This window comes from Podarcis liolepis (genome assembly GCF_965112155.1).
Source record: "Podarcis liolepis genome assembly, chromosome: 12".
NCBI classification, from domain to species: Eukaryota; Metazoa; Chordata; class Lepidosauria; order Squamata; family Lacertidae; genus Podarcis; species Podarcis liolepis.
Genome location: NC_139563.1, coordinates 27,342,424 through 27,355,090, shown reverse-complemented (window position 1 = coordinate 27,355,090; position 12,667 = coordinate 27,342,424). Strand labels below are relative to the sequence as shown.

General features: G+C 38.4%; 1 protein-coding gene and 1 long non-coding RNA gene across 4 annotated transcripts in view; one reads left to right on the top strand and one right to left on the bottom strand.

The window, feature by feature from the left end:
* Positions 1-12,667, top strand: part of PEX1 (peroxisomal biogenesis factor 1) — a 23,415-nt gene extending 10,748 nt beyond the window's left edge. For all 3 annotated transcript variants that reach the window (XM_083467669.1, XM_083467670.1, XM_083467668.1), the window contains exons 13-24: positions 2,861-3,015; positions 3,257-3,446; positions 3,554-3,720; positions 5,854-5,988; positions 6,623-6,687; positions 6,894-7,036; positions 7,118-7,221; positions 7,812-7,988; positions 9,362-9,592; positions 10,070-10,267; positions 10,954-11,084; positions 12,366-12,667. In XM_083467669.1, coding sequence (XP_083323795.1) covers positions 2,861-3,015; positions 3,257-3,446; positions 3,554-3,720; positions 5,854-5,988; positions 6,623-6,687; positions 6,894-7,036; positions 7,118-7,221; positions 7,812-7,988; positions 9,362-9,592; positions 10,070-10,267; positions 10,954-11,084; positions 12,366-12,447 — 1,778 coding nt within the window. In that variant the 3' untranslated portion in view covers positions 12,448-12,667. The remainder of the gene's footprint in view (positions 1-2,860; positions 3,016-3,256; positions 3,447-3,553; positions 3,721-5,853; positions 5,989-6,622; positions 6,688-6,893; positions 7,037-7,117; positions 7,222-7,811; positions 7,989-9,361; positions 9,593-10,069; positions 10,268-10,953; positions 11,085-12,365) is intronic.
* LOC310689758 lies at positions 7,346-10,947 on the bottom strand. The gene is made up of 2 exons (XR_014517638.1): positions 10,452-10,947; positions 7,346-7,502 (listed from the first exon to the last, which is right to left on the bottom strand). It is a non-coding gene; the product is annotated as an uncharacterized lncRNA (long non-coding RNA).

Below are 12,667 nucleotides of genomic sequence, written 5' to 3'. Positions count from 1 at the left end.
GCTCTGATATGTGTGTGAAAGAGTATGCAATGGCCATGGTTGTTCTTTTTGCTACACCCACTGCTGCCATGCAGCCCCCGGGCTAAAAAGAATAGCCACCTCTGGGAATGTGCCCTGGCCCAAGTAATATTGATCTTTAGCTTTTGAATGTTTTTGAAAGAAACAGCATAATCCAGCACTTGCATAGTCTTAGTAATCAGCACAACTCTATTTTTTTTTTATATAAAATTTTTATTGGTTTTACAAATTTTTAAAGACAAACAAACAACTAAAAAGACATACAAACACGTATAGTTTCATAGCATTTTTTCATAAACCTCTTTTCCAGGACTCCCCCATACCCCCCCTTCCTGCATCCCAATGTCCACAATTTTTAAGCAACTTCTAAATATTCCTTTCCAACCTCTGTCATCTTAATCTTTTCTGTAATCTAATCTTGTGTCACTGTATCCCTTTTTTTCCTGAAAACCTCGACATTCTAACATTCATCAAGTTTATAGTAGTCCTTAAGATAACTTTTAAATTTTCTCCATTCTTCTTCCGCCGTCTCTTTTCCCTGATCACGGATTCTGCCTGTCATCTCGGCCAATGTCATATAGTCCATCACTTTCATCTGCCATTCTTCCAGAGTGGGTAGATCTTGTGTCTTCCAATACTTTGCGATGAGTATTCTTGCTGCTGTTGTAGCATACATAAAGAAAGTTCTGTCCTTCTTTGACACCAATTGGCCGACAATGCCCAAGAGAAAGGCCTCTGGTTTTTTAAAGAAAGTACATTTAAGTACCTTTTTCATTTCATTATATATCATTTCCCAGAAAGCCTTAATCTTCGGGCATGTCCACCAAAGGTGGTAAAAGGTACCTTCAGTCTCCTTACATTTCCAACACTTGTTATCAGGCAAATGGTAGATCTTTGCTAGCTTGACTGGGGTCATGTACCACCTGTAAGTCATTTTCATAATGTTTTCCTTTAAGGCATTACATGCCGTGAATTTAATACCGGTGTTCCACAACCACTCCCAGTCAGCAGACATAATATTATGACCAATGTCCTGTGCCCACTTAATCATAGCCGATTTAACTGTTTCATCTTGTGTATTCCATTTCAGCAGCAAGTTATACATTCTTGATAAATTCTTAGTATTGGGTTCTAACAATTCAGTCTCTAATTTTGATTTTTCCACCTGAAAGCCAATTTTCCTATCCTGTTTGAAAAACTCCATTATTTGATGATATTGAAACCAATTTTGTACTTTATGTTTCATTTTCTCATGACTTTGTAATTTCAGTTTATCTCCCTCTTGTTCCAAGATTTCCCAATACTTCGGCCATCCGACCTCCATATTGAGTTTCTTCACTGCCTTAGCTTCCACAGGAGACACCCATCTAGGGGTTTTGTTTTCCAACAGATCTTTGTATCTTATCCAAACATTAAACAATGCCTTTCTAACAATATGGTTTTTAAAGGCCCTATGCAGCTTAATTTTATCATACCATAGATATGCGTGCCAACCAAATGCATTATTGAAACCTTCCAAATCCAAAATGTCTGTGTTCTCGAGGAGCATCCACTCTTTCAGCCAGCAAAACGCTGCTGCTTCATAGTACAATTTTAAGTCCGGCAGGGCAAATCCCCCTCTTTCTTTAGCATCTGTCAATATTTTAAATTTAATTCTGGGTTTTTTGCCCTGCCAGACAAATTTCGAAATATCTTTCTGCCACCTCTTAAAACATTCCATCTTGTCAAGAATCTGTAAGGTTTGAAACAAAAATAACATTCTAGGCAATACATTCATCTTAATTACTGCAATTCGGCCTAACATTGATAATTTCAACTTTGACCATATTTCTAGATCTTTTTTAATTTCTGACCAACATTTTTCATAATTATCCTTATACAAATTCAAATTTTTAGATGTCAAGTAAACCCCTAGATATTTCACCTTCTTAACCACCGTCAGCCCTGTCTCCTCTTGGAATTTCTCCTTCTCCATATCTGTTAAGTTTTTCCCTAAAACTTTAGTTTTTTGTTTATTCAACTTAAATCCAGCTACCTGGCCAAACTCTTGGATTATTTCTAACACCTTTTTCGTACTAGTGTTTGGCTCTTGCAATGTCAATACTAGGTCATCTGCAAATGCTCTTAACTTGTAATGTTTAGCTCCGACCTGTACACCTTTGACCTGCTGGTCATTTCTAATCATATTCAGCAACACCTCCAGAACCGAAATAAAAAGCAATGGGGAAATTGGGCACCCCTGTCGTGTTCCTTTTTCAATCTTAAGTTCCTCAGTTATTACATTATTTACAATCAACTTAGCTTTTTGTTCAGAGTATATTGCACCCATACCATTCTCAAAACCTTGGCCTACCCCCATCCGATGAAGATTCTTTTTCATAAAACTCCAAGAAATATTGTCAAAGGCTTTCTCCGCGTCCACAAAAATCAACAACCCTACATAGAGCACAACTCTACATAGTGTATCTGTATTTGCAGGTTATCAACAATATATTCAGCATTTGGTACAATGTTATGGTTAAGGTTATGATTTGCTCTTGTATATTAAAGCTGTAATTCTTTATATGGAAGTAAACCTATTGAATTCCAGGGGACTTACTTATGAGTAGATAAGTATATGCTTGTGCTGTAATACTTCTGGATACAGTGTGGGAATGTGCTTTATTAGGTTATTAACAGCTGATACAAAGAAAATTTCAAGCTTCTGGAACTTTATTGGAACAGACAATGCACCCAAATAAAAGAAGATGCTGTTTCTGTAACACTAAAATTGAGAGGTAGCTGTTATTTTATATGGCCATCAATCCATGAAGTTTGAATTGATTTGTATTTCTGTTCCTAGTTTTGACAGATATGATAAAAGAAGTTATTTCCATGCACAGTTTGATCGCACTCATTGCCACAAGCCTATCTGAGCAGTCACTTCATTCTTCCATGATTTCTGCTCAAGGAATTCACATATTTCAGTGTTTCCAACATATCCAGGCTCCAAATCAGGTAAAAGCAATAAATTATGTTTTAATCAAAGCATCTTAAAACTATGCAATCTAATTCCCAGTAATTTTGTTTAAGATCTCGGTATAAAATGTGATACTGTATGTTGAATGCACATATCTGCATTTTATTATTTCTTCAGAATCTGTCCGTTTTAATTAATTTGAAATTTGGCCGGTCTTCTTATTTTTCTTCAATTCTTTGAAGTTAGGCTACAGATAAATATACTGTATTTTTTTTCCAGAGACAAAGATGTGAAATACTTCATTCCATAATAAAAAATAAACTTGACTCCAATATAGACAAGTTTTGTAATCTTGATCTCCATCTAATTGCAAAGGAAACAGAAGGATTTGTAGCTAGAGATCTGACAATGTTAGTTGAACGTGCTGTACACTCATGTGTTTCTACCAAAGGAACATGTAAAAAAGAAGGTATGTATAATAATTTTATGAAGTATTCAGAAAAAAAATGTGCATAATATAATGTAATATTTCGGTGTAAAAAATCATAAAGTGAATGTGTTTATCCATTTTAACAGATTTGATTCTGTCAACATCAGACTTCCAAAAAGCTTTAGAAGGTTTTACCCCAACATCTTTGAGAAACGTTAACCTTCATAAGCCTCAGGACTTTGGCTGGGATAGAATTGGTGGCCTCAAGGAGATACAGCAAGTGCTTATAGATACTATCCAATTGCCTGCCAAGGTACTTTTCTCTTACAGTTGTGTCTGCCATTGGTAGGTGTTTGTAGGAACACAGACCTTTGATGGTTCTGGCTTGAGGGGGTGACAGCTTCTTATACCAAAATGGACAAATATGCACCCATAGTACAGCCATTTCTCATTCATATGTAAGTTTGCAGAAGCTGGAGAGGAGAACGGTACAGCTTCTCAGCAACGGTATGTTAAAGGGCATAAAGTAGAAGATTATCCCTGACGGTTATGCGCAGAAGAATGAAGATGCAACAGCTGAGGATTATTAAGGCAGGAAGGTTCACGAAGAATCCTGGGTGGCTTAGCTACCTCAGATCATGCACAGTGTGGGAGGCAGTTATCTGGAGTTGCCAGCAGGGAGCAGCGGTGTACAGACCTGACATCCTGTAAGCAGCATGACAGCCAGACCCAGGGACAGTGCAGGACAGCGTGGGCACATCAGTGAAGCCAATCAGGTGTCCTGCATCATCCTGCCACGTTCTGGTACATGGCAGTGGTGCTGCTCCCAGGAGGCCAGGTTAATAATGGCACCCCTCTTCATCGGTGGCTGCTAGGGGTGTATTTTCCTTATCTTCAGCTGCCTTGCATCAGGCATAGTGAAAAAATGCATACTACTTATGTGTGCCAAATATTCCAGTTTAATGGGGCATTCTTTGGACTCTATGAACGCAGACTATTTCTTGTTATAGCCAACATGTCAATATGAGCTAGAGAAGGTATACCACTGTATGTGTAGGGATCCGTACACACCACATTTGAAGTAGTTATGAATATGACCACAGAAATAAAACTCAGTGTGTTTTGTTTTTGTCTATATGAATAATAGACAAAAATAGGGATGCAGGTGGTGCTGTGGTCTAAACCACCGAGCCTAGGGCTTGCCGATCGGAAGGTCAGTGGTTCAAATCCCCACAACAGGATGAGCTCCCATTGTTTGGTCCCAGCTCCTGCCAACCTAGCAGTTCAAAAGCACATCAAAGTGCAAGTAGATAACTAGGTACCACTCCAGTGGGAAGGTAAACGGCATTTCCGTGTGCTGCTCTGGTTTTGCCAGAAGCGGCTTAGTCATGCTGGCCACATGACCCAGAAAGTCTGCGGACAAACGCCGGCTTCCTCAGCCAGTAAAGCGAGATGAGCGCCGCAACCCCAGAGTCGTCCACAACTGGACCTAATGGTCAGGGGTATCTTTACCTTTATATCAATAATATGTATATGGCTCTTTGATCATTATTGGACTGTTTCATAATGCTCATGCCCCAGCAGACTAAACTGAAGCCTGGAAATGCAGAAAAACACCCAACACCTGTGGATGATAAAACACTTATGCAAATGTTAGTCTATATATAGATGCATTTAGTCGCATTTCAAAATAAGCATAGAGATGTTATGGTGACTCATTGGTTCCACCACAGATATGGATTTTGCCAAAATTGATATTATGCTGCATATCATAATAGTAATTATGGAACTACATGAATAATAATAGGGTTAGGGTTATGAATTATTATTATTATTCATTTCATTTCTATACCACTTACGGTAATATTTTTAAAGAAAAAAAATCTCAAAGCGATTTGCAATCTGCATTGACACATCAAAGAAAACAATCCAGAATAAAGCATTACTGATTTAAAACATTACTAAAGAAAGTCAAGTATACACTCAAAGCAACGTAATTAACAGGATATTAAAATATTACCTTAAAGGTTTCAAACAAAACATGACAAAAGTGGTCAGTGACAGAGTGCACATTTAACACAGCAAAATTAACAAAAAATAATAATCTTAAACATTTCAAAAGAAAACATTGCTAAAGAAAGTCCAATATAAAATACACATTTAAAGCAAGATAATAAAACATTATCAATAAGCATAGAACATATCTGCTGCTGTTGCTGCCAGTCCTGCCAATGGTGGTTCATAGTGGGTGGTGGCTATGGAAACTCAGGATCCATGACCTCAGTCTGCACTAAGAGACTTCCAAGATGATCTCTGGCCTCTTCAGCATACTGAATCCAATTTTTCACACTTAGCTACCCTGCTCAGAGGTTCTTAAACAGGTGTTATTAAGGGATCTAAACTTTTTAAAGCAGACACAATTTCTAAAGACTTCATATGTTTTCAGTATCCAGAATTATTTGCAAACCTGCCCATACGACAAAGAAGAGGAATCTTACTATATGGGGCTCCAGGAACAGGGAAAACTTTGTTAGCAGGTGTAGTTGCCCGAGAAAGTGGAATGAATTTTATCAGCATCAAGGTAAGAATGTAAGATTTTTCAGGATTTATTGCAGTAACTGAAAATACAAAGATGTGTTCCATAAGTCAGAATCCAATAAGGTGATAAAAATTATATGCTACAGTTTGTCTTTCAGAAGCCCTCATATGTTTTAGTAAATTTATTTGTTTGTGATGCACACATACATATGGAATATGAACACATCTGGATTATGACCCATGGTATTTAGCCTAAAGAAAATAGTCCAACTTTCTACAGTCCAAATCAACACAGTCCAAACAGCAACCTTAAACCCTTGGGCAAAGTAGCTTCATTTTTGCCATAGTTTTTTTTGGGCACACTACTTAATGGGTTTCAATTCCTTTCTGTCCTTCTGTGTGTTTGTTCTCCCCCTCCCCCTGCCTGCCTGCTCTTTAACAAGCAGTGTTAATGTGATCCCAGTAGAGTAGATCATAAGTAGAAACTACTGGACCAGTCTCATGTTCAAGGTATGTTCCTTTAGAAACCTATATTTTGTAATGTTTTTAAACAGTCTAATTGCCATAGCCCAAACAGTACTTTGTTATGCCACAGTTTATACACTTTATAAGTATTGATTAATTAAATAGCTCAGGTTGCAGAGAGTATTCTTCTCTTTCTCTCTTTTTTTTTACAGGGACCAGAACTGCTCAGCAAATACATTGGAGCAAGTGAACAAGCAGTTCGAGATGTATTTAACAGGTTAGATCCAGATTTATGGTGTTGCTGATAGATTCTGTTTTTGGAAGTAGTGAAAATAGATGCTGGATTTGTAATGTGGAGAAGAAACAGGCTTAGTAAGTGTAAGTTGGGGAGGTGTGAAATAACAAGACTTGCTGATATCACATGTCCAATCTTGGCAGGGTCAGTTTATTCCTTTTGTCCTAATTGTGTTGTATTTATTGCAGAGCACAGGCAGCCAAGCCTTGCATACTTTTCTTTGATGAATTTGATTCCCTCGCTCCTCGAAGAGGTCATGATAACACTGGTGTAACTGACCGCGTTGTTAATCAACTGCTGACTCAACTAGATGGAGTAGAAGGCTTAGAAGGTAATGATCAAATCATCTCTGTTTCTTCCAGGAGAAGGTTAAGCTGGCATTTTATTAATAAAGTCCCTTTCTTTTTCTAAGGAGTTTATGTACTAGCGGCCACTAGTCGCCCTGATTTGATTGACCCTGCTCTGTTGAGACCAGGCCGATTGGATAAGTGTCTGTATTGTCCACATCCTGATCAGGTAAGAAACAAAACACTGTGCCAAATATTGAAAGGAAGACTCACTTCTATGTGGATTAATGTCCATTCCATGCTTTCGATGGCTGAGTTTCCATGAACATAAGATGAAGTCGTTTTGAAACAGATTCAAGTTTGATTCTATTTTATTTTTTGATTAGATTGGTGGTGGTAGAATTCTATGTCAAGGCAATGATCTTGCATAGTCTAATGATTTCTCTCAGGCCTTTCTCATCTTAGGTTTGATGCTGTCGTCTGTAGGCATTGGTGTGTGTATTCTATGATCTACAGGTGTGTTAAAAAGAAGATCAGAATGTGGTAGTGGGTACAGAATCTGGCTTCCAAAGAATCTCATCGTGCTATTATAAAAAGCAAGTTGCAAGTCCCTTATGGTTGAGAAGAGATGCTTGAAAATGTATAGAAAATTCAAAATAATGTTTACATCACTGGGTCCTTCCACATGTTGTTTTACCTTCTCCAGTGCCCTTTTCCTTATTGGAAAAATACACAGAAGTCTGAAAAACAAAACATTAAGTACTGTCTAAGGGCAAGAAATCAGTATTTTATTAACAGGGTTACTTCTAATTTCCTTAGGCTTCCCGACTGGAAATTTTAAGAGCACTGAGTCATTCTCTCCCTCTAGCACATGATGTGGATTTTCAGCATTTGGCAGAAAAAACAGAACATTTCACAGGAGCAGACCTAAAAGCTTTACTGTATAATGCACAATTGGAGGCCGTGCATGCTAATTTTGGTTCAACCTTGCCCCAGGTAAGTGCACTGAAATTTAAAGGATTTCCTTAAAAATCCTTAAGAGTTTGCTACCCATAACATTTTTGAATGGTAAAATTTTTTCTCACTAATAATTTTAGGCTGCTTTTCCAGGCAAATAACAAATCCCAAATGACTTGCATTCCAAATATCCGAAGGAAATACAGTAATATAACATTTCAGACTTAAACTAAAACTCATCAACATTCCATTTATTTATTTTTTAACAGGGCCAAAAATAATGCAACTCAACCAAACCATCATGCTTTGGAAGGCCAGTTGAGAAAGAGTGTTCTTCATGGCCTTCTGGAAACCCTGAGACATAGAAATTTGATGCAGGTCCATGGGAAGATTCTTTCCCTTGTGGCCACTCAGCTTAGCAATCTAGGGGATGGGCATACCAGGGGAGACGCCAAAGCAGATTTTAAAGTGCAGGAAGTCCAGTAGCTTGGCCACAATCTGAAACTGGTAACCTGGGCACTAAAATACTTAATATTCCAAATACAGTGGTACCTCTGGTTAAGAACTTAATTTGTTCTGGATGTCCGTTCTTAACCTGAAACTGTTCTTTAGCTAATGGGGCCTCCGAGCTGCTGCCGCGCCGCTGCCGCCGCACGATTTCTGTTCTTATTCTGAAGCAAAGTTCTTAACCCAAGGTACTACTTCCGGGTTAGCGGAGTCTGTAACCTGAAGCGTTTGTAACCCGAAGCATTTGTAACCCAAGGTACCACTGTAATTTGGCTTTTCAAGAGTGGTGCCTAGAAATGTTAAGGTGATGTGCAGCGATTTGATTGTGATATTGTTGTACGATGAGATCCAAAGATCTGAATTTTAGGGTGCCTAAGGATTTATGACTGCTTTTATTTGAACAGCAAATTTATATACCGAGGATCACAGGGCAGTTTACAATTTAAAAAACACAAAATCACATAACCTAATAAACAAAACAATAACCCCCCCCCCCCCAGTTTAAAAGGCCATAGATTGTTTAATTAGCGAAAAACCTGAAAGAAGAAGAATGTTTCTGCCTGGTGCCTAAAGATATGTAATGAAAGCACCAGATCAGCCTTCCTAAGGAGAGCATTCCACAAACAGGGAGCCACCACAGAAGAGACCCATTCTTGTGTTGCCACCTTCCCAACTTCTTGTGGGGCAGGCACACGAAGAAGGGCCTCAGAAGATGAGGGTTCTGATTTGTTCATATGGTGAGATGTGATCCTTGATGTATTGCAGTCCTGAGCACACTGCTAACTTCAGCACACTGCTAGCTCTTCCCTGCCAGAAGACCAGAAGATAAAGAGCCACACAGACATCCAGAATGAGGGAAGTGCTACGGAGTTGGAAATTCTAATTTTGTTAATTTCCATCCGCAGGAAATAGGTTCTAGCTCAGATAGCGATCTCAGTCTATCATCGATGGTTTTCTTAAATCAAAGCAGTGGATCAGATGATTCTGCTGGAGATGGAGAAGGAGGCTTGGAGCAATCTCTAGTTTCTCTTGAGATGTGTGAGCTGCTTCCAGAAGATCCAAGGTCCAACATCTATCGTCTTTACTTTGGCAGCTCCTATGAATCAGAGCTCGGCAATGGAACTGCTTCAGAAATGGTAGCTGGCTGCTTTTGCTTAATTGATGCTGTAAACATTCTAGCATCTAAATGTAATTGGGGAGAAACAGTGCTAATTCAATCTATGCCAGTACTGGGTGACAGATATAAATTCTGAGTAACATAAACTTAAAATATGAACTCATTCTTCCTTGACCAAAAGCAGCAACAAGTCCTTGTCTTTTTGGGGAAACAATGAGGACCTGTCCCATCCCCATGAGAATTGATCCAGGGAGAATCCCTTATGAATGCACAGTATTTAGAAATGAAACATATTCATATTTAAACTTTCATATTACTAATAAGTTATCTGATCAACAAAATACTTCCTAAAGCTTATATCGCTTGATAAATAACTTTGGTAATGTAACTGTTGTTGTGAAAAACATAACTGAAATATTAGTAACTGTAACCACAAAATTGATTACTATAATAATAACGGCATTATGTTACCCCACCCACCCACTTGTCTCTACAGAGTTCTCAGTGTTTCTCGGGACCAAACTCCATAAATCATGATTTAGCTAGCATCTCTCTGAAGGATTTAGTATCCTATCAGACCCCAATTCTAAGAACAGCCTTACAGGAAGGTTATCAAGAACTCAATCAAGAGCAGATAGAGCAACTCAGGGCTGAAATCAATGCTATCAAGGCCAACTACAGAAGCAAAAATGGGGTATGGAAGACATTTTTTTGTTGATTCTTTTGATCTTTAGAAATGTTCTGTTGTAGAAGTAGTAATAGTAACTACTGCAAAGTTTTGCTATTTCAAAAGAAGCATAGCCTCAGAGAATGTCCTGAAGCATTCAGACAAACTCACTGGCTCAGTTAAGACATACATCAAACTATAGATTACAGACCTTAACTATGGTTAGTCAGGACATCCAGATTGGTAGCCCACGGTTTCTGCAAACTGTGGTTTGGTATTATTTTCTGATTGACAAACCGTGATTACACTTGTTGCGCTTCCTCTTCAGGTCACCATGCCATGGAGCGGAAATCTCTGCAGACAGAATAATTGCATAATTGGCCTGTTGTCCGTTGTGCTGGAGGTTCCTTGACTTCACTATCCCCCCCCCACACACACACACACTGCGTAGGGTTGCCAAACAATAGTAACGAAGCAACACATGCCAATTTACCTGCAGAAAGGATAGCCTATTGGGGAAGGCAGGGAAGAAAAAGCACAGCTTAAATCATAGTTTGCCTGTATACATAAGTGTATACATTGTAGTCTGGTCTCTAGTCTATGGTTACTGCAAATCAAAGTTAGCCCCAACTTATAAACTGGGCCATTGTCAATATCAGGGATTGAAATACAGTCTTTTATAGTACTTTCTCTTAATGTGATTTTTTTTCCAGGAGGAAGTCACTCCTCCATCATCAATACCCAGCAAGAACACTTTAAGCATTACTCAGCTTCACCTGATAACTGCACTTGGAAACACAAAGCCATCTATTAGTCAAGACGACTGGAATAATTTTACTGAACTGTAAGTACCTTGTGTCAAGGAAATCACACAAATTATTTATTAATATTAAAAATATGCTCATACGTGTTCCGGAACAGTTGCTGTTATTAGTCTATTGCCACACAGATACCATTTTCTGTCTTAAGGTGTCTACACATCCTGAAGACTTTACTGAAGTGTAGTGTGGCGAGAGGTTTCAGTGAAATTGTATGAGAAAGAAGCTGGTACATGGAGCCCTAGAGGCTGCGCTACCAAAGCCTGAAACATAAGTTTTATTATCTTACAGATTACTGATAGGCACTCGTCTAAAATGGCTGGAGATTTTCTATCAAATGCATATGAAAGTTCTTTTAAATTCCTTTTCAATGGTGGGCCCTAAAGGTTGTATCCAGTGGTGTTCTGTCCACTGACAGAAGACTTTCATCAGCAGAAAGGGGGGGCTGCAAAAGGGAGGGGAAATTGCTTGAAATATCTTCCGTCAGTGTGGGCACCATTTGCTATCACTGTAAAATGTTTGAAATACCTTTTTAAGCAGGGATGATTATTGAAGTCATGGTCATGTTGACCTGCCAGCAGCTGTGCTGCTGTATGATTCCAGTCTCACAGCTCCTGCTTCCAGTTCCTCATTGTGATGTCCAGGAATATGCTTATCATCTCCCTCAGTTGCCCTTAGTAGTGGCAGCAATTTGTACTGTTGACTGACTGACTGATTGATTGCATTTCTATCACACCTTTTTTCCTCTGAGGAGCTTGGGGTGGCATACACAGTTCTCCTCATTTATCCCCCACAACAACCCTGAGAGGTAGATTAGACTGAGAGACAGTGACTGGCCCAAGGTCACCCAGTAAGCTCCATGGCCAAGTGGGAACTTGAACCCTGATCACCCAGGTCCTAGTTCAGCACTCTAACCACTATGCCACATTGGCTTGCTAGCTGCTTCTGCTTCCAAGAGAAGTCTGCCGAAGCTTGCCAGTGATTGTTAACAAATGTTGTAAAAAAGTTTTCTGTGGACGTTAAACATTTTCTTAGTTATAGGTTATTTGCTCTGATTGTTATTACTTTAAAATTCTTATTTAACTATAATGAATTTGTTTATTGTTTGTTAGTTTTCCTGAATGGGGAAGAGGGAGTTGAAGAATGCTAATAAAAATGTTAACTGCTACTTTTAAATGTTTTTGCCAAAGAAGCCTCTTAGGTATTTCTGGTTTTACTTAGAATTTGGCCTTCTTTAGATTTCACCTGAATATTTTTCTTACAAAGCATAGTTCCGGTGGTAATGCACTACTATTGTTGTTTTTTAGCTACGATAATTTTCGCAATCCAAAGAGGAAAGGGCCCAGTGGAGCAACTTTCAAACCAGGACAAAAAGTGACATTAGCTTAATTGCTGTTTAATGCATTTATGGTGATTATCCCAAAATAATTTTTTAAGTAAAGTATTTCCATTATTAAATCATATTAAAACATATACCTGCAGCTATGGTAATGCTGAAATGACAAATAATAGATTTCTTTAAAATTAATTGTTTCAAAACTGTTTTACATAATTTTAGTTTTCAGATTATGTCCTCTTACAAACCTATAATAAAATATTTGAGATATTA